Below are 20,495 nucleotides of genomic sequence, written 5' to 3'. Positions count from 1 at the left end.
GATTTTGGTGCACTCCAATGTCCGCATTTTCCAGCACAGAGAACGTGCAAAACAATTGTTTACGAAACCATATTGACCCAGCGCCTATTTTACATTCGAAAAATCTCATTGCATAATTCCAAACAAAATTGTCCCAAAAAGTATGAATAATGAAATTATTCATATCCTCCCAATTTACTCACAATTGACTAAACACTGCTGTAAACAACCCAGTAGCCAAACGGAGTAGCAAAGTAGTTCCTATCGTCAGCCAGAAGGTGTCAGTACTGTAATTGAAAGGATGCTAGTTGCCACATTAACTTCCATCGAAGAAGAAAGCGGAAAACGGTCGCTACGGAAAGAAAATGTCTCTGACGAGGTAAGCTTCCCGACAAGGCTTTTTGTGTCCTTAATTGATGATGATTTGAAAAAAAAATACATTTTACGTCTGTCCTATGGAATCGACCCTTATGTACGATTATTTCAACCGGTCTGATCCGTCAGTGGTGACCACCATGAGCTGCTGTGTAGTGTTTCAATCGCGAAGCTAGCTATAGCATAGCAGGCCACACACATTGTCGACATACCGACGTTGCACTGTTATATTTATTAATATGCAATCATTTGTATCAGCTACGTTTTTAGCACGCGATCCAGCGAAATTGGATGATATACATTATTTTGTCTGTAGCTTTTTACCGGCGCCCACCCAGCTGTCACAAGACCAACTGGAAGCAGAGGACAGACTTCGTGCCCAGAAGTCGTTCTCAACTGCCTTGGTTGCTTCCCGAAGAGAACCACCACCTTATGGACATAGAAATGGATGGGTGCCTCGCGTTGTCGAGGTAGGAATCAATGTTCAGCTTCAGACATACAGATATGTGCGTCGATTGAAAATTAATAACGTTTAAAAAATTAAAAAGACCATCACAGGTCAATGAATTTACTTTTCTGGGGGAGTGGGAGCTCAGGTGCACTGTGTAAGTGTGTAAGGATTGCCTCCCACATAGCTCAAACCTCGTTAATTGATTGCCAATGTCTTGACAGTTACGGTCAAAATGCTTGCCTCATACTTATGAATGGATGAAACCATGCATATGGTTCTCACCATATTTCCAAATTCTTATTCTCTTTTAGGACTTTGGAGATGGGGGAGCTTTCCCAGAGATCCACGTGGCACAGTTTCCTCTGGAGATGGGTCGGCAAAAGAAAACCTCCAATGCATTGACAATGCAGGTTGATGCGGAAGGAAAAGTAAAATATGATGCCATTGCAAGACAGGGACAAAGCAAGGAAAAGGTATGCAATCAAAACACCGAATTTGCACAAACGTGAAGTTAAACATCTAAATTCAGAGATGAAAAGATAGCGAGGCTTAGCCGACCAATTTTTCAGACAATGCCCGGCAGAATCTAACATGGTCATTTACTGCCGTTTCTCATGGTAGGTGATCTTCAGTAAGTATACAGATCTACTTCCCAAAGAGGTTATGAATGACGACACCCCAGAACTACAGAAGCCTGATGAGGAAGCTGTTCAAGAGGTAAAATGTGGTGCATGTTATTCAAGAAATATTGTTTCCTTGCTGTATCGTGCATACGCGTTTTTATTCGCGATGTAAACAAGAGGACGGTACATAAAAGAATCACGGTCCATGAGACTGACTTTTTTTGTGCTTTGTGGCTCCTCCTTTTAGCTGACTGAGAAGACCCGTGCTGCCCTCAGCAAGCAGGTATCACAAAAGATTGCTGCCGCCATGCCTGTGCGAGCAGCAGACAAACAGGCCCCAGCACAGTACATCAGGTATCAATTCTCACCATGACAGTCGCTGGAGGAAAGTCTGAATTGTTTGCAAGTTGAAAAGATTGTGTCATGCGGCAAAAATACACAAGGCGTTCTCACGCGACTTTAGTAGGTGGGTGGCCCTTGTTGGCCAGTCCGAAGAAAGAAGGGCCCCACACAGATGTGCATGTGATGATGTGCTCGTCAGCACGCAGCCCCAAGAATGCAATATCTTGTACATGAAACATTTGCGTGTCTAAAGTTATCTGCTTCTGTCTGTCCATCAGGTACACCCCGTCCCAGCAGGGAGTGGCTTTCAACTCTGGAGCCAAACAAAGAGTCATCCGCATGGTGGAAATGCAGAGAGACCCCATGGAACCGCCGCGTTTTAAGTAATCATGCCCCGCTCCTTATATTCGACAAATGTCATCCAGCAGCCGCTTTTGAACAATCTGCTTCACCTTAAAGAACCTGATTAAGAGTCGATTTGTGACAGGATCAACAAGAAGATTCCCCGTGGACCTCCGTCTCCACCGGCACCTGTCATGCACTCTCCAAGCAGAAAGGTACGATTGGAATTGCACGTTTTATGAGGGTGTACAGTGGCTACTCGGTTTATGGCGCGATTGGTTCGTGATGGGCTACTGTTTGACCTCAATTCCATCATAAGCTACTCCTTTGCCCTCCAGTCTCTCAACCACATTTGAAAGCAAAGAATTTTCAACACCTCCTCTTGGTTTTAGATGACAGTGAAGGAACAGCAGGAGTGGAAGATTCCTCCGTGCATCTCCAACTGGAAGAACGCCAAGGTAACGTACCACCAAAATCAAATTTCTGTGACTTGAATGTGACTCTCTGCCTCTTTCTGACCGGTCACTGTTGTCCTTGTTTCAGGGTTACACCATTCCTCTCGACAAGCGCCTGGCGGCTGATGGCAGAGGGCTGCAAACAGTTCACATCAATGAAAACTTTGCCAAGCTGGCTGAGGCGCTCTACATCGCTGATAGAAAAGTAATCATATGCCTTGCACCTGAGGGAGAATTTAACAATCAGTGGTTTGTATAAGGCAACATTGTGATGGAAAGAAAGAAAACTAACTTGTTTCTTGTTCTACTCAGATTACTTGGTCATCGACCACTGCGTCTGCCCAATTTGTTTATTACGGTGTACAGAGTTTGAAATGAACGACACCACCTTTGGCTTGTGTCTACAGGCCAGAGAGGCGGTGGAGATGAGAGCCCAGGTAGAAAAGAAGATGGCCCAGAAGGAGAAAGAAAAGAAAGAGGAGAAACTCAGGGAGTTAGCCCAAATGGCCCGAGATCGCAGAGCGGGAATTAAAAGTCACGGGGACAAAGGTGAGATGCTTGTTGTAGTTGTATGTGTGGATTTGGGGTTTGCATATCCTTTAAAACATATCGCAAATCCCCGTTTTGTTTTTGTTTTTTTCTCAAATTTTTCTTTTTCTCTTCTATACTGGATCAAGGTGGCGAGGATGGAGAGGCAAGGGAGCGTGACGAGATCCGCCACGACAGAAGGAAGGAGAGACAACACGACAGAAACATTTCCAGGGCAGCTCCTGACAAGAGGTGCCGGACGCACTCAATCTTCCACTTGTCCATCGAGAAAGTCTGCATTTCCTTATATATAGAAAGTCCTTGTTCGAGTCATACAACGTTTTCTCTTTCTTTCAGATCCAAACTGCAGAGGGACCAGGACCGAGACATTAGTGAGCTCATCGCTCTGGGTGTGCCCAACCCTCGCACCACCAACGAGGCCCAGTATGACCAACGACTTTTCAACCAGAGTAAAGTGAGTTTTCTACGGCGTGACCCAAGTTATTAGTTTTCCTCTCTGTATTCAGTGACATTACAGTCAGTTTGGACAATAATGTTTTGAGGTTTTTTTTTAAGCCTGAAGCAGGTCTTTAACATGCCGCGCTTCAAATGGATCGGCCATATAGATTGCTACCTAAAGTGTCCGTTCACTTACCTTTGTCGTCTTCCCAGGGAATGGATAGCGGCTTTGCCGGCGGCGAGGACGAGACGTACAACGTGTATGACCAGCCTTTCCGCGGTGGCCGAGACATGGCCTCCAACATCTACCGACCCAGCAAAGCCATCGACAAGGACGCCTATGCTGATGACTTTGACACACTCATGCAAAACAACAGGTATTTGGACTCGCACACTGTATTACCGCAGTACATGCAACCCTTCCAGTATATTCTTTATTGGCTACCAGTCATGTAAGAGTTGGATAGTGCAGTTGCTCAGGGCATGTCAACGTAGCTTTGTTGATCTTGCGACGCATCGTGCCTATACTTTTTCAAAGGCATGCATTTAGTTTGGTGACATATGCTCTAATTCCTGCGGGCGCACTAATTAGAAAACTCACTTTTCTTTTCGAAGCAACAGCTTTATCAGATGAGCTTAATTCAAAGTATGGTTTAGTGTGATAAGCTCAGGCATGCAGAAACGGGCGTAGAGGGGACAATTATATTTAAAAGCTCTGATTCTATCGCTGGCTTAGAAAGTTTAGTTTGAAAAGTTGAAAGTGCATATTCACCAGACGGCAGATGCTTCCTGCAAACCAATTTTGGGAAGTGGAAGGAAGGTACAGAATCGAATTGCGCTTCCTTCTTTCAGGTTTGTTCCCGACAAGGAGTTCTCGGGGGCTGATCACGGGCAGAGGCGCGAGGGGCCTGTCCAGTTTGAGGAGGACCCCTTCGGTCTGGACAAATTCTTGGAGGAAGCCAAGCAGCACGGCGGCTCCAAGAGAGCGTCCACCAGCAGCCGCTCCAAGGACGACTACCACGACAAAAAGCGTAGAAAGGAATGAGGCCTCATGGTCATGCCCGAGAGAAGGGATGTTTGTTGTCTACACACTCACTCAGAGGGAGTTGTCTTTTTTTTTTTTTTTTGGCAGCCTGTGTCAAAATCACACTTTGAATCCTCTTTTTTTTATGTACAGTGCGACCAATGCAGAAGGTAAAATAGCAGCTTCTGTCCTGCAAGTGTATAGATTTAGGTGAGTTCTAATTTCACACACATCAAATACTTTTTTTTTCCCCTGAACACATTGTTTTTGTGTCAGTTGTGTAATATTTACGATGCCCGCGTAGGTGTTGTTAGCGTTTTCCTACATTTGACGGCACCTACGTACCCACAGTTTGAAAGCAAAAGATCCTTGTAATCCTTGTACAACTATGGAATAAATTTACTTGAGGACAACCTCGTTTCTTACTCCTGCTTCAATTGTACAAATCTTATTTCAAATAAATCTACATGCCTTTTTGAAAGCCATAAACAGTTGCGGCAAAATTATTCACCTGGGTAAATTACAAAACGGAGAAAATTGCAACGATTGTCGGGTGCGGTGTGGGGGACATCATTCATATTATTCTTGCTCGTTTGCAAATTGAATGGAAGCAGTCTGTCAAGCCACATTTCCAGTGGCTATAAAAAGTCTCCGTAGCAGTTTTCAAACGCCAAGTTGTTGTGAGTTGAGGAAAGGTCAACAAGGTTATCGTGAATCCCTAGCAGGAGTGTTGGCACAAACAGATCAATGTGGCACACAGCAGCTCGGCGAATCGCTCCCCCGTTGGGTCATTAGTGGGATGTGTGGACATACAGTATGCAGGCTTCAGCCTGAGGAATATTGGCTTTCTGCTGCCAAGGCCATCAAGAAAACTTCTCTCACAAAAACAACAGAAAAGGCGCAGTCCCTCCAGCCTGTCTTTTCACGGTTGGTGCTTGGCCAGCTCAATAATGTCTTTCCACGCGGCTCTTGTCTATCTTTATGATTTGATGAATGGGATGCTCATTCATGACACTAAGAGGAAATTGGTTCCCTGGCATTGCTGTTGTTCAGCTCTGGACATATTGCGTCGGGCCACAATGGAATCCTCAGGTTGCAGATAGAGGGCGTGATAGATCGTTGCTTAGCCCAGAAATAATAAACAATATCTCTCTTGAGATATTTCCACTTTCCTCCTCCTTGCAGTGAAAAGAAATAAGTTGGCTGATAAATGGTCACCAAGTTAAGACAGGGATCTGACCTCGTGACCTTTTGTATTAAAAGACTGATAGCAGAAGCACACCCGCCGTCTTTATAGGAAATTGTCAAAGATGTCGCACTTTCGACACAAAAGCTGTTTCGATGCGTCTGAAATTTCTTGTGTGGATATGGCGTACGTAGGCAGTATGTTGATGACATCCATCATACTGCCGTGCAACACCAGAACCTGAGCTCCCTCCGTGCCTTCATCATTATGTCCTCGTCTCCCCACATCGAGACCGGGGCTTCGCTCATCATTATTCCAGCAGTCAAGAGTTAGACAGAGTCTACTGCTCTCTGGAAAATGGTCTGTCTGTCACTCTGTGGGACTCGCTGGATAATCTATTTTGGAGGGAAGAGCTAGACAAGCGTAACCATTTCTAATGGTTGTGTCAGTCAGAATGAAGCCTGGTGGGAGAGCGGCAGCAGTATTGGGCCCTAACCGACCGTAATGGGAGTGCGCGGCAACCGCTCTGGGATTTGCAGTGACAGGAAGTCATCTTTATTCCAGGAAAGAGCTTTGACTTGAGCATGAGGTCATCGTGTTGGAGAGATTGCTGCGCATTTGGTTGTGCAAGAAAGTTAACCGTATCGCCGAAGTGAAAGCAGAGTCAACAGAGTGTTGGGTACACCCATGCTCATGTGATTTTAAACTGGGGACTTCAGGAAATGACATTTGCATGGATTTGTCAAGGCCTCAATCCTGTGACCATATTGTTGTCCAGATTATCTAGCGATTGCATCTGTCTTTACATCCTTTCTTGTGAGTTCATAAGGTCATGGAATCACTCCTTGACTGTTTGTAATGCCGAAAGAAATAATCATTGGTTATAGTTGCATTTCAAGATCATTCATTCAGCTGAAGCCTGCGTATTTTTCTATATATAGTAGTTATACTGTATGGCTTCTTCTTCAATGTATACTATAAAAGTGTACTGGCTGCATCAATGAACGCTGATCCACTTTCCATCTAACCCCAGCGGTGATCCTATTAAAGCTGCTTTCTTATCACCGTGATCTAGTTTGGAATGGACGGGAGCTTGAGTGCTTCTCTGTGTCGTGGCAACAGCTTTAAGGACCGATGTTTCATTATTCTCCACTCAAGGTTACAACCTTCAGTGGGAACAAAAAGAAAAAAAAAAAAGCAAAGGCTCGGAAATGGATTAACGAATCAAATCATCTGATGTTATCATGGATGCCTTAATCATGGATGTCACATCTTTTAAACACTGGGCTGCGCATCAGTGCCTCCAGGTATTGAACAGGAACCTTACAGCACAAGCATAAACACTGCAGGTAAAGTGAAGATATCAATTTTTTCTGTGGCCCAATAGTGCAATCTCGGAGCAGGAATATGTACAGTAATTTAAGGTTCGTACTGCTGTTATTTGCACATGAAAACAAAACAAATACAAATCCAGAAATATGAAAAGATCATCAGATCAAGCCATCCCTGATTAAAATTTGCTGTTGACCAATCAATACAGTATTAGCACAAATTGCTGGCCCCTAAATTAAATTTTGCTTTGGGTCCTATATGAGTCAGCTCTGGCCAGAATTACAGTGCTCCGTGATTTATGTATGTATGTATTTATTTATCTTTGCATTTTAGCTTTGTGACGGTATAGGCACGGATAGAGATTGCTGTTCTTCTTTACAACATCATATACTAACATACAGTATGACATTAATGGCAACTTCCGATGACTCACTCTGGGGATAGCCTTTGACCTTGTCCTGCTCAGGTGAATAACACGTCATCAACAGGATTAGGTTGACGCCTGACCAAAGGTTATTATGGGTTGTTTCCATCGGAAGAGCTTGACCAGGATTTAAAAGAGAGTAAGATGACTCACTCTGTTTTCCTTGGAGTGCTGCCGTTGAAAAAATTCTAATGTTGAGTGTCACTCGTAATATTCATGTTTTGTTCGAAATGCAAAAATATCTAATTCACAAAGTCTCACTTAATTTGTGCGACAGCCCACTAAAAATATTGCCCAGTATTTTATTTGGGGGGATCTTATTTTTAATAGACGATTTTTGTAGGCGACCAAGCGCATTGGCGAATCGGAGCGCGTCAGGGGCGTGTACTTCCGGTGTGCCAGTGCAGACGCAGCGCGGTGGGCGTAGAAACGAACGTTTCTCGGAGTTCATACATGACTTCCCGATTATCCGCACCCAAGTTGGGCTACTTCAATTTGTGATACGTTCCGCCCCGGTGAGCCGACAGAGATGACGGAAAGCTCCGCCAACAAGCTACTCAACGGAGACGCTTGTCGTCGGACTTCGAGCGGTCAAAAAGCGAGCAAAAATGGCTTCGTGAAGAACCACTGCCTGTTTCAACAGCCACAGAAGTATCGTTGCCCCGGGGAGAAGGTGAGGCCCGCCCGCCCGGCCCGGCCGGCCCTCAACTGTTTCGTGGAGACGGCCCCGAACTATTTCAAAAATGTGCATGAAATATTTACATATTTTAAACATATTCTAATATTATAAATAGCTGGGTTTGTTGGTTAGTTTGACGATGAGCATTACAGCGTTACGTTTATAAATAGATAACTGTTCATTTATGAATAAAACCCAAGCTGGCCCACGTTCGTCGGCAGACTAGGCAGAGTTAATCTTTTCCTTCGTGTCAACACAGCCAGACAGAACCACGTTGAAATGCTTTGATGAATTAAAAACAACATACATTGATCGTAATGATAAAAGTATTTGGGGTTTGTCCATACCAAAACATTAGCGTGCGTAATGTAGTGTAACCGATGCGGTATTTCTGCAGACTTGGCTTGGTCGTATTCTTCATGTAAGTAATGTATATATTGTCATTTCTGGCACCCATCGTCAACATTTGAGTTCTTTTGTTGAACAGTCTGTCTAGCTTTCTTAATGACTGGAAATTATTTGAATCCCCCTTTTTTTTTTGGATGTGATCATATGACTGATGTACCCCCGACCCTCGTGAGGCTAAGATGATTAGAAAATGGATGGATGGATGGATATTACAAATGCAAATTAAAGTTGTTGTTCTTGTTAATTATTTTGTAACAGTGGCCTACACTACCTGAAGGTCCACTGTTGTGTAGCTCTTTGTAATCTTACACTCAGTTGTGTGTGTTTTTTTTTTCTGTCCAGCAAGTGTCATTGTGAAGTCAGACAGGTTTATGTTTACCTTGGCTAATGTGAAGATGAAGACCAGGGCCTGTTGTGTTAGGACTTGGTGTCTCCGGGGAGAGACGCGCCAGCCCGCTTCCACATGACACTTAAACGAGGAGGAATGTCTCTGTGTTGTCAAGGGTGCGGTTGCTTCCACCGCGGAATCAAAAACATAGTTTAGTAATGGAGGTCGGGCATGCATGCATGCATGCGTGGCTTTTTTTATTCATTTGTAGTTGTGTCCAATTGCTCTTTGGTTTTAGATTCTTACATTCCAAACTAAAACTCCAGAGTTGCATTTGTAATCTGCAGATTTCTGATTGTTTACAATCACTGACCACACGAGGTGCCTTTCGATTTCGATGTTGTATTGTAAATTTCCACCAGAAGAATTATAACACCTTTGACTGACACTGTCAGAGAGTAATTTGACAATGTTATTATATAGTCCAGTATATGATACTATTTTGTGCTTGTAGTTTGCAGCCCTGTAGAACTGCTCTGCATCATACTGTGAGCTGTTTTTTTCCCCCCACAATTGGCACATCAAGGCTGAATACCATTCGATTCGCTATTTATACACCTGGGAGTCTTATACAGATCCCAACAAAGCGGGATAGTGCCACAACTCTCACACATCCTGCCATCCTGCAATCAGCTTATTTGATGTGTGACAACATCGGCATTCATATCTTGTCATGAATATCTTTTTGCGTTTAGCCGTGAAGCCTGGCATCAAAATATCTCTCTTGTTCTTGTTTCTCAACCGAGCAAATCTGCCACACGCACGCCAAAGAAAAAAAGCGAGACTCTTGAGTTTGGTTGGCCAAATAGCGGTGTGGGTTGTGTCTGTTGATTTTTGTGTACTGTTTTACAACTGAGGCGTTAAAGTGAGTGCAGAGGTTTGGATTGTGGTGGGCACCGGTACGCAACAGACTCTTTCGGCCAATTTCCTGTATCCTCCATGAAGGGAAGGTCACGTCCAACTGGTTTTAAATGCTCACGCTCTGCAGTGCTCAGAGATGTTTCAAGGAGAGAAGCATGACTGATCACATGAGGTGCTGCTAAGCCGCCACACTCGACATCCCAAGTGATGTTGAGTGTTGTAGTTGGCTTATTGTTTGTTGTTAGGTTGTTTTGAGAGAATTATTTTATCGCTGTTCGTATACTGTTTGCCATGCAGCTATTGACTGTAATGTTGACGGCGTTAGGTTAGTGATTGTCTCAGCCACATCTGAGTCTTATTTTTTGAATTCTCCCTGAAGAATACAAGGTGTACGGGTAACCGCAAGTAGGCACGAGCATTGAAAATTGTCAACTCGAACCCCCAATCGCGTGACGACCACTCCACCCCGCCGCATTTCAAAATTGCGCCTGAGGAAGCGGAGGTTGTAGTAATGATAATGCTTGTTTTGTCCCCCCCCCGCAGAACCAACATGGCGCACACAACTCGAGCCTGTACAAGAGGCCCTTTGTGGAATCATTTGAGCAGACTCCTCTACTGGTGGCCGTGCTTACCTACGTGGGCTACGGCATCCTCACCATCTTCGGCTACCTCCGGGACTTTCTCCGCCACTGGAACATCGGGAAATGCACCATGGCCCGAGAGCGGGAAGAGCAAAAGGTCAGTCGGAATGCGATCCGTATGCACCGGTGCCGGTCGGCGGATTCGCTCTCACTGGTTTCGGTTTGACCACGGCTCCGTGGTCTGCTTTGTTTCCTCGGCATGCCCTCACGGGTGCTCTTTTCCTCGCTAGGACTTTGTCCCACTCTATCAAGACTTTGAGAACTTTTACACCAGGAACTTGTACATGAGGATCCGAGACAACTGGAACCGACCCATCTGTAGCGTTCCCGGGGCAAAGATGAACCTCGTGGAGCGAGTTTCCCCAGATTACAACTGGACCTTCCAGTAAGTTGATTTGAATGGTGACGAGTGCAAGAGGTTGATTCAGAACCGGGTTCAGTTCACGCGTCTGCCGTGAAATGAAAAAGCATATTGATATGGCAAGTCACATGACTCTGACATAGTAACTTAGCCTGTTGTGCATATTGGATCAAGAAAGTTAACACCCCCCCTTAGGTTTGATTAGGGAGGTACTTCATCTGTTGACTTTGTTCGTCTCAAAGGTTTTATGATGTGAAAAAATAAACATGGCGAATGTATCATGAGAAATAATAACCTTGAAAACTGAAACAGATGCAAACTCTGATGGTTGATGTTGGTTCGGCAAGTGTGCACACTAGAGATTTTTTTTTTCTTTTTTTACAAACAAATTGCTGCTGTACAACTGTTCTTAAAAAGTATTTTTGTGAAATCCCGGCCCTCCTGTGGGACATGTTTTTTTTTCTGCTTCTTATCTTTTTACCGCCACCACATGAAGCCGCAGCGTTAATTGTGTCGTACGTAACTCATCTCTCGTAAATCACGCGATAGTTTACAAGTCCCGCCACCATGACTAAACTACCTTCATCGTTGAGAAAGTTTAGGAATGACTCTTTCAAAAGGGCGTGTTGGCTTTCTCTCCGCCGCCGTTTTTATCAAGATCGGAATGTGTCAAATATGCCTTGTTGTGCTGCAGCTGAATTTCCTTGAGATAAACTGTTGCGTAATGTCCCGCTGCTGCGTGACTGGGGCATTTAAACAACAACGCTTGAACAGGAAATGTTTGCACAGCTACCGCTGGCCACATGTTAAAAGTTAATGATTCTCTCCTGACCCCGGGTTGTTGTCCTCCGTCCCCGAGTCTCATTGTCTCGCTCTCCTTTCAGGCACACGGGCAACGTGGTGCAGGATGTCATCAACATGGGCTCGTACAATTACCTGGGCTTTGCCGAGAACACCGGGGCTTGTGCTGACGCTGCCGTTGAGGTCACACAAAAGTATGGCGTGGGAGTGGGCAGCACTCGCTGCGAATTAGGTGAGAGAACTCCCCGTGTCTGTGATCGGAGCGAATTTGAGAAGCCAAACGAAGCGCGTTTTGACTCAAGTGAAACATGTTTGTTATTGACTAAAAGAGCACCTGTGACCACGTAAACATGTTGCGCGTTCCAGGGAACCTCGACATCCATGAGGAGCTGGAGCAGTTGGTTGCCAGGTTCCTAGGGGTCGAGTCAGCTATGACCTTCGGGATGGGCTTTGCCACTAATTCCATGAACATTCCTGCACTTACCGGCAAGGTACGGAAATTCACTCTCTTCCTTTTCTTCTTTTGTTCTCCATCAGGCGTGCTATTGCTTCTGACGAAACACATTGTCCCCATACTGTAATCTCAGGAGGACAAATTTGACTTGTACGGAGCTAACGTGGCTTCCTGTTACTGATTTTAACTGAAAACAAATGAAGGGCCAACGCGGAACAGGTCAGACCGTTCCAAGATTTCAAAATTGTTTGAGTCGAGCCGCTTTTGTTGAAAGAGTCGCTGCCACTGTTGGTCTAAACCCGAGGCAATCCGATCACTTTCTACTTACTTTGATAGTCAGTGTTGGAACAGGAAGTAGCAAATGCAGCGTGCAGAGGTGCAAACGGTAGGCGGTGAAAGAGCCGCCGCCCTTGGCAAGAAGCCACCCACATTCTTGCCTGAGTCTAATCCTGTTGCGGCATATTTTTATTCCCTCCTTTTTTTTTCTTCATGGCTCCATTTCGCATTTTGCACGAGCTTCATTCATTTATTGGCCGATGTGACCCGGAGGCATACTAATGAGCAAATGAGCATATTGCAATGTGCCTCAAGATTAAGTTCTGTAGATTTCAGAGAAGTGGTTTCAGTTCATGTGTTTGGGCCTCGTCTTGGATTGCTCAATGCCGAAATCGCCACAATGTGACATTGTGCGCTCTTACGTTCCTCTTTGCAAATATCGATACCTAAATCTTTTGCATCATGGCTTTCGGCCATATTATCTCTGCGTCTTATTTCTCCCCTCTTTCATCCGAAGCCTTTTTATTGTGCGCAGGGGCGTGTCATTCAGTGGGAACTTGTTGAGGCCGTTAATGAAGTCTCATTTGGCTGCTTGGTAATGTTTGTGGTGCAAAAGGGGAATGCAAATCACAGTTTCTGAAACATTTTGATATAGCAATGCAGTGATATACAGTTAATGTGCCTGATTAAACCTGATTTGATTTGTTTTTTGGTTTTTTTTTTTTTTTTTTTTTTTTGTCACGCCTCTTGTGACTTCTGCAAACTCAATTTGAATGTGTTCCCATTGTTTTGTTCCAGGGGTGTCTCATCCTAAGCGACGAGCTGAATCATGCGTCACTGGTGCTGGGTGCCCGTCTTTCCGGCTCAACAATTCGGGTCTTCAAACACAACAGTAGGTGGCCTTTTCCATAACCGTTGACAGCGGTACGCACGTCGCGTTCAAAGCAACCGATCGGAGCACTTGCTCGAGCGTTCCGCATTTTTAACAGCAGCTCTTGCCGTTGCTCGTAGACATGCAAAGCCTTGAGAAACTCCTGCGAGACGCCATCGTACACGGACAGCCGAGGACACATCGGCCCTGGAGAAAAATTCTCATTTTGGTGGAGGGCATTTACAGGTGAAGCATCATCATATATGGCATAAACACATCTAAACTCAGATATTTCAATTTGTGTTTGTAACATTGTCAAAATATTTCTGCCAGATGTGTTCTGTGTTCTAAAAAAAAATCTCTGGGTGTAAAAGTAGCATTTTAATATCAATGAGTCAGTGTAAAAAAAAGAGAAAAAAAACCCTGAGCGAATCCACATTTCTTTTTGTCAAAATATAAAATCCACAGCAGTTTGGAATTGTTCCCACTCTCCTTGGAGTGCATTTTCTGTCGCGGTAAGTCATGAGGGATCAATGCCCTTTCCAAACAGCCGCTACAACTTAATCAATGTCCTTTTCCTAATGCAATGTTAATGGAGTCTGATTTGCACTGGGCTTTCCAAGGCAAACAGTCAGATCGTTAAAATAGATAGATGGCGCTTATGCATCGCCAAAGAAATGGTAATCCGAGCTAAATCTGTGCTCTACACATGAATCCAAATCAACATTTAAGTGTGCAAGTTATACCGTAAAGTCTCCCGGGTGAAGATTCCTTGAATTTGAAGTAGGACAATAAAATGTCCGCATCATAAAATACTTTGTTTTAATATGTGTCTAACTTCCTTCCCCCAAAGTATGGAAGGTTCCATCGTGCGTCTGCCGGAGGTCATCGCCCTGAAGAAACGCTACAAGGCATACGTGTACCTGGACGAGGCCCATAGTATCGGGGCCCTGGGGTCCAACGGCAAAGGCGTGGTGGACTACTTTGGCCTCGATCCCACAGACGTGGACGTCATGATGGGAACGTTCACAAAAAGCTTTGGCGGCGCCGGGGGTTACATCGGAGGCAGAAAGGTGAGCAGACACCAGCAAATATATCAATAGCTGTGTGCTTCAGAGCTTTGGTGACTCCACGCAAGTTGTGCATGTTCTTAAAATGTTAGTTCTTCCCCTGGTAGGAGCTGATCGATTACCTGCGGCAACATTCTCACAGCGCCCTGTACGCCACCTCCATGCCGCCACCCGTGGCCCAGCAAATCATCACCTCAATGAAAATCATCATGGGAGAAGATGGCACCACACTGGGTAGGTTCTACGCCGCCCGACGCTACTCTGTGCCAGACTGCTTGCTGCAACGTTGGGTGACCGGTTGGAGAGCAAAGAAATAAAAGGCGTTTCCATACCAACCTGATTTGAATGTGAAAGACGACGGCAACTCAAACTCGTGTGCACTCGACGTCCGCCTCGTCACATTCGACCAAAGTGCTGCAACGGGAGTGCAGTCAGATTCAGCTGTGTTGCTTGTTGTGTGGCGAGTCTAGTTGTTGAGCTGCAGCAAAAAAAAAAAACAAAAAAAAAAACAGCAAAAAATCCCCAATTACTGGACTCTCTATAGTACTTTACATGCGACTGTGATGTTGTATTTGACCACAAGATGTCAGTATAGCCCAGCACGTGTCCCGTTTCTATCGCCGTCATCACTATGGTGGCTTGTATCATAATTATATTGATAGCTATGTCTATCTATATATATATAAAAGTCAAATTTAAGCTTCTGATGTAACTTTGTGAAGCGGCTGTATGATAGATTAGGGCTTCCTTGATTGTTTTCAGATGTTTGCTCCTTTGACTTCCTTCTGGGTACAAAGCAGCATGGTGCAGAGGGCCCGGTGATCGGTAGAGATCAAGCTCAGTTGGAGACATCTACATACACAAATAAAGCACTCAATGGTATTTCAGGCCCCGCACGCAAGCGGGCCGCAACCGTGAAAAACGGATCATGTATTTCGTTTTATTTGGATCCGCGCCGAAAGTGGTATTAGAATCCTAAAATGGAATGCGTCACGCAACGTGGCTGTCATTTTTACACGATGCAGTCCTCGTGCTTGGCAGAGGTAAAACACCTGAGCTCTTTTCACTGGCAGGAGGCCTGGCCTTTCGCAACATCATCTGCCGTGAAGATAACCAGACTGGCTGAGCTGGCTCGAGTTTTCCTCGTGGAAGAATTACAATGACAGCATGATATGTTGCAGCCCCCCGTCACCTGCTTGAAGTCTTTGAAGATCCAGACGCGAGTGCCGAGTTGGAGCTGTTAGCTAGCCAGAGCGTTTCCTTTACACAAACAGCTCGTCATAGTTTCCCCGCATGAAATCGCAACCGTCATATGTACGGATGCGACATGGAGGCGTGAGATGTGAATATGAAACAATGCTTAGTACAACTGTCTGAATTTCGGTTTCGTTACCAGCAGTGCGTTGAGTTGGGTGCGTTTCATTCTTTCTATACTTGCCTCAAAAACAAAAAAAAAAAAAAAAAAGATAATTTCAGGCTAGGTGGTTTGTCATGAGTGCTTTGAAGTTCGCGTTTTGCATATTTTTCCTGCTCAGTCAGACAGATGTCCGAGTATGTTGCTGCTGGCACGTTGCGCCATTTGGGCGAATCCGCAGTCCGCATCAGGCAGACATCAGAGGATGGATGCCTGTTTAACTTCACCTCCGCTGACCTCCGTCTTAATGAATTCTGGCTGTCTTCAAAGGCAAATTCCGAGGACCAAACTATGCTTGTGCACGTGATTTTTTCCCAGATAATGGACTTGTTCTGCGATTCGAAGGCGGGCTGTAATGACTTCATAAGTCATCAAGGGGGGAAAGTTGCATCAATGTGCAGGCTTTTTCCATCTCTTGGCCATCTGTGGGAAACTTGGATCAATGACGACAAATAATGCGGAGGTGTCCAAGACGCTAATTTCCCACCTGCAGCGCTGTTTTCACTTATGGCTGCTTTCGCCATAACATGGCTTCGACGGGTTTACCGACATCATCTCACACGGCTTTCTGTTGCTTGTGTGTATGGAATGAATCCGAGTATGATTGGTAAAGGATATGGATAGCAATAAGGAGATCATTATTTGAGATCTGAACTGTCATGAAGATGATTTCCGCGTGGGTGTTACTTGTCTTCTTTGGGTTGATGGATTGTACTCTCCTCCCTGTTTTCAAAGCATATTGCTCTTGACCATTTGGAAAAACGAGCTTCGGCCCACCTTTGGAAATCTCTCACAATAACGGCGTTACGTCTGTCCATCGTCTCCAGGTGCCGACCGCCTCCGCCAGCTGTCAGAGAACACAACCTACTTCCGCAGGAAACTTTGCGAGATGGGCGTCATCATCTATGGCAACAGCGACTCTCCCGTCGTACCCGTGATGCTCTACATGCCCGCCAAAATCGGGTCCGTTGTCATACGCGTCTGCGTAGATCGGATCACGGAGGAAACGTGAGCGTGTCGAATCATCTCCTTTTTGCATTTCAGGGCCTTCGGTCGAGAGATGTTAAAGCGGAACATCGGCACGGTGGTCGTCGGCTTCCCGGCGACGCCCATCATCGAATCCCGAGCGCGCTTCTGCATTTCGGCCGCGCACACCAGGGAAATGCTCGACACGGTAAGTCTGTGTGACACTTTAAAACCATGAAAATAGTCAATGACGGAGTCACTCGGCCACGATGATGTTAAAACAACAGCGGCGTTTTTTTCGTTGTCTTTTTTTTTTTTTTTTTTTGCCCCCGCTCCTCTCTCATCAGCAGTGGAACTGCCTCGCGCTGTCAATGTTACAATAACACAGTTAAGTGTTGTTGTTTTTCATCCGCTAAATGTGCTTGGATCACAGCGGATTGACATTTGTGTGTGTTGAGTGAGCCCGTTGGATAATAAGGACTCCCAGTTTGCCCTTTTATTTTAATAGCACTTGGAAGCTGTCTGTGGGTATTAAGGTGAGGCTTTTATACGAGCTGCTGCGTCTCTCCAAAGGCACTTCATTCATCTTACCGTTGTGCATGTCAACACCGTGTGTAGAGCTCCGATGGGAGGGCGGGCGAAAGCCTTTTGTAGAGCGCTTGGAGGAGCCGCTTTTTCCGTCTTTGGAAAACCGGTCTTACTGTTGCTCAAGACGCGGAGTCGGAAAAAAGGTCAGGGGGAAGGTAAATTGTTTCCAGGTGCTTTGGAGTGCTGCGGCGCCGGTTCATTTGTCGCGGGAAGAAATGCAGGAGTTGGTGTCGGGCTGCGGCTTTCTGCCGCTCGCCTTTGCAACACTGAGATGTTCGCGCTCAGGCGCCGGTGAGGCTTGCCACTCCGACGTATAGCCAAAAGTTCACACCTGTTTTATTGGCGTCGTTTTACCGTCCGCCGAGCGTTGGAACGTTTCACTGACCGTTTACGTCTTTGCAGTCTGAATGACAACATTGCTTGTGATGCCGTGCCAGGTATTGGAGGCCATGAATGAAGTGGGCGACCTGCTGCAGCTGAAGTACTCCAGACGTGAACGGGCTCCTCCTCCCATCAGGTGGACTTCGGAGGAAAGCCAGCTTCAGGACTGAGCCACACAAATGTTTCTGCACCCCAATCCATCCCTATAGATATGTTTGTATGCGTGTGTGCGCACGCATACAAACACTCAACTCAACTGTATTTATCGAGCACTTTCAAACAGCCATCGCTGCATCCAAAGTGCTGTACATGGAGCAATTAACATATACAACAAACAGTAAAGCAAATCGGTAACAAAGACGGTAGAAAGTACCGAACTCATACGCCAATCTCATAAAGCTCTCTTCCGGCTTTGCTGATGCACCACTTCTCCAGACCTCTTCTCAGCACACTCCAAACCTCAATGGACTCACCAGAGCTTAAGACAGCGGATCGAAAATGTATGTCCACCCCTGGTCAATTGCCATATTTGTGACAACATTTTCAAATCTGTTAGCCTGCTCGCCAAAAGGAGAAGACCAACATCATATTCCGTGTCCGTACGGAAACTTTAAAGCCTTTGATTTGCGACCTTGTGCCTGCATCGAGACAGGAGCTTTTATCCCTTGAGCACATTGAATGTGTTTGGTGCTTGCGCAATAGTCACCCCGATGCATTTGAAAAGTATGCCATGAGACATTATTTGTGCACTTAAAAAAAAAAAAAAAAAAAACTAGATGGGAACAGAGACGTGGTGTATGTAAATAATTCTTCACAAAGTCGGTCTTGCTGCTCAGGTAGCATTCCAAACCTCTCACAGAAGTGTGTTCTCCATATGGGTTAGACATATTATCACATGCAAGCACCCGCAAAAAAAAAGATAAATAACTTGGACCTCAACAGAGTGTAGAATATTAGCTTCTTTCCCTGACCAAAGCAAACACGCACCTATATATAGAGACATAGATATATATATTTTCTAACTTTCTCTTCAAATGTAAAATCATTATTCCAAAAGAAAACAATTACCAAGGGAAAAAAGATCCCGGGAAGAAAAACGACAGAATATTTTTTACTGCTTCTTTTCTAGAGCTATTTTGCAGCCTTATTTACTGTTTACACCTGCTCCCAAAAAAACGTGAGTCCATTGTTTTCTTGTTTCCCCGCCCCACCCCCGCCCCCTTCCCCTCGGTCACCCCCCTCTTTGTTGTGCGTTACATTTGGCCATGTCACATTGTACATTTGAACTGTATGTATGACGATACTGCCCTCACACTTATCTGATATACAGCTTTATTTATTGAAAACATTTATCTTCTCGTCCAGCTGTCCGTTTTTACGTGAGAAAATTGTCGTGGTTATCCGAAAGGCAGCTTCACATGTATCCCCATGGGTGTGCATATTTGAAATAACTGTTTAACATTTCTTCTTCAGTGCTCGCACTACTGACAGGCATTGTGAATGCACAGATGATGTAGTCACTGAAATATGCAGGAGTTCTGCTTCATGTGCTAGATGTGTTCGTTTTGGGAGGTTTTTTTTTTCCCCCCCCATGCCCCTTAACTGTGATTGTTTTAAAGAACGGCATTCCAATTCGATCCGCCTTCGCCGCACTGTCTTTGTTACGTCGCACTGTATGCATGGGGCCCGTCCCCAGACGTTCTGCTTAGGGGGTTTTACACGGGCCGTTTTATTGAATTATCGATGGGATTCTGAGTCCAGTAAAGCCAAGCCAGCCTGACCATTCTGGTCACATCCATCATGCTGATCTCACACAAGTCTAGGCCGGTTTTTGTATCACTTTTTTTGTCACTTTTGTTTACTACACCTGTAGAACTTTTGTCTTGTATGATTGTCATATCATGGATCTGGTGCATTTTCACCAGTCGACATGTGCCGTTGGTGTGGCTGCTGCAGTTGTGAAACAGACCGTGTGTTACCAGTGAAAAATGTCCTGTTGGCGTGCCGAGCGCTGCAGAATGTTCAATGTTTATGGAGGAAAAGGCTTTTGCAAACAGCAACGTGTCTGTTCCTCAGAGCCAGGTTTCCCCCTCAGTCAAATAGAGAAACGCAACCGGTTACACCTCTTCAATCGATGTTTTTTTTTTTTTTTTAAATTTGGGGGGGGGGCAGCAACCACTCATATGAACTAACCTATCGAGATGAATGAGATGTTCCTTATCTGTTACATACTCCCATGAAATTGTATGTGATTTGAATTTTAAACCATTCTGTGCAGAGTGTAAAGCCATGATGTTTGTCGATCATGCTGTTCTAAACAGATTAAATCACTTCTTGGTATATCAACTTTTGGAATAAACTGTGTGGTCACAGAAAATGTGCTGTACTAAATACCAACTATACCTTACTCATACCTTACCAATATTGTGTTTTGACTCAACTATGTGTGCACATTTACGCTCCAATCGCAATGACAACTACTTAAAGAAAAAGGACTCGCGAACTATACGAAAAGCGCATTAAAACACCACTAGGTGACAGTAGCACTCAAACAAACCGCAAGCATCTTCCTCTTCCTTCTCCGCTATTTGGCAAAGAGTGAATCGTTGTACTTGAGTTTTATGCAGTGCACTTGTGTGGCCGGAGCATGAGGCATACAATTTTTTCCTTTGCGTCGAGTTGGATATGGAAGGAGGGGGAAAAAAATAGAACACAAGACATTTGATCTTCACGTCTTAAGGCTGACAAACATTTTGCGAATTAGATACTGCTCGACTTTCAACATCAATGGGGCAGTTTTGAGTTTTAAGACCGCT

General features: G+C 45.0%; 2 protein-coding genes across 3 annotated transcripts; both read left to right on the top strand.

Moving 5' to 3' along the window:
* The first annotated feature begins 255 nt into the window (after positions 1 to 255).
* snw1 (SNW domain containing 1) lies at positions 256 to 5,003 on the top strand. Its single transcript, XM_019890995.1, has 14 exons — positions 256 to 358; positions 671 to 824; positions 1,117 to 1,278; positions 1,427 to 1,522; positions 1,676 to 1,782; positions 2,049 to 2,153; positions 2,258 to 2,327; positions 2,505 to 2,570; positions 2,656 to 2,772; positions 2,975 to 3,116; positions 3,245 to 3,347; positions 3,453 to 3,570; positions 3,768 to 3,931; positions 4,407 to 5,003. The coding sequence occupies exons 1-14, from the start codon at positions 345 to 347 to the stop codon at positions 4,597 to 4,599; spliced, it is 1,611 nt and encodes a 536-aa protein (XP_019746554.1). The 5' UTR covers positions 256 to 344; the 3' UTR covers positions 4,600 to 5,003.
* A 2,913-nt stretch (positions 5,004 to 7,916) lies between these two features.
* sptlc2b (serine palmitoyltransferase, long chain base subunit 2b) lies at positions 7,917 to 20,025 on the top strand. 2 transcript variants are annotated; one of them, XM_019890993.1, is made up of 13 exons: positions 7,917 to 8,193; positions 10,400 to 10,594; positions 10,728 to 10,882; positions 11,743 to 11,891; positions 12,026 to 12,150; positions 13,188 to 13,281; positions 13,401 to 13,506; positions 14,114 to 14,333; positions 14,438 to 14,564; positions 16,572 to 16,707; positions 16,789 to 16,918; positions 17,736 to 17,914; positions 18,056 to 20,025. In XM_019890993.1, the coding sequence occupies exons 1-12, from the start codon at positions 8,050 to 8,052 to the stop codon at positions 17,847 to 17,849; spliced, it is 1,695 nt and encodes a 564-aa protein (XP_019746552.1). In that variant the 5' UTR covers positions 7,917 to 8,049; the 3' UTR covers positions 17,850 to 17,914; positions 18,056 to 20,025. The 2 variants fall into 2 exon arrangements, with proteins under 2 accessions (XP_019746552.1, XP_019746553.1); XM_019890994.1 differs by having other exon boundaries at positions 17,736 to 17,921; positions 18,055 to 20,025.
* Positions 20,026 to 20,495: the final 470 nt, after the last annotated feature.

The sequence above is a fragment of the Hippocampus comes genome, unplaced genomic scaffold (assembly GCF_001891065.2).
Source record: "Hippocampus comes isolate QL1 unplaced genomic scaffold, H_comes_QL1_v1.1 scaffold174, whole genome shotgun sequence".
NCBI lineage: Eukaryota > Metazoa > Chordata > Actinopteri > Syngnathiformes > Syngnathidae > Hippocampus > Hippocampus comes.
This window is presented reverse-complemented; position numbering and strand designations above follow the sequence as displayed.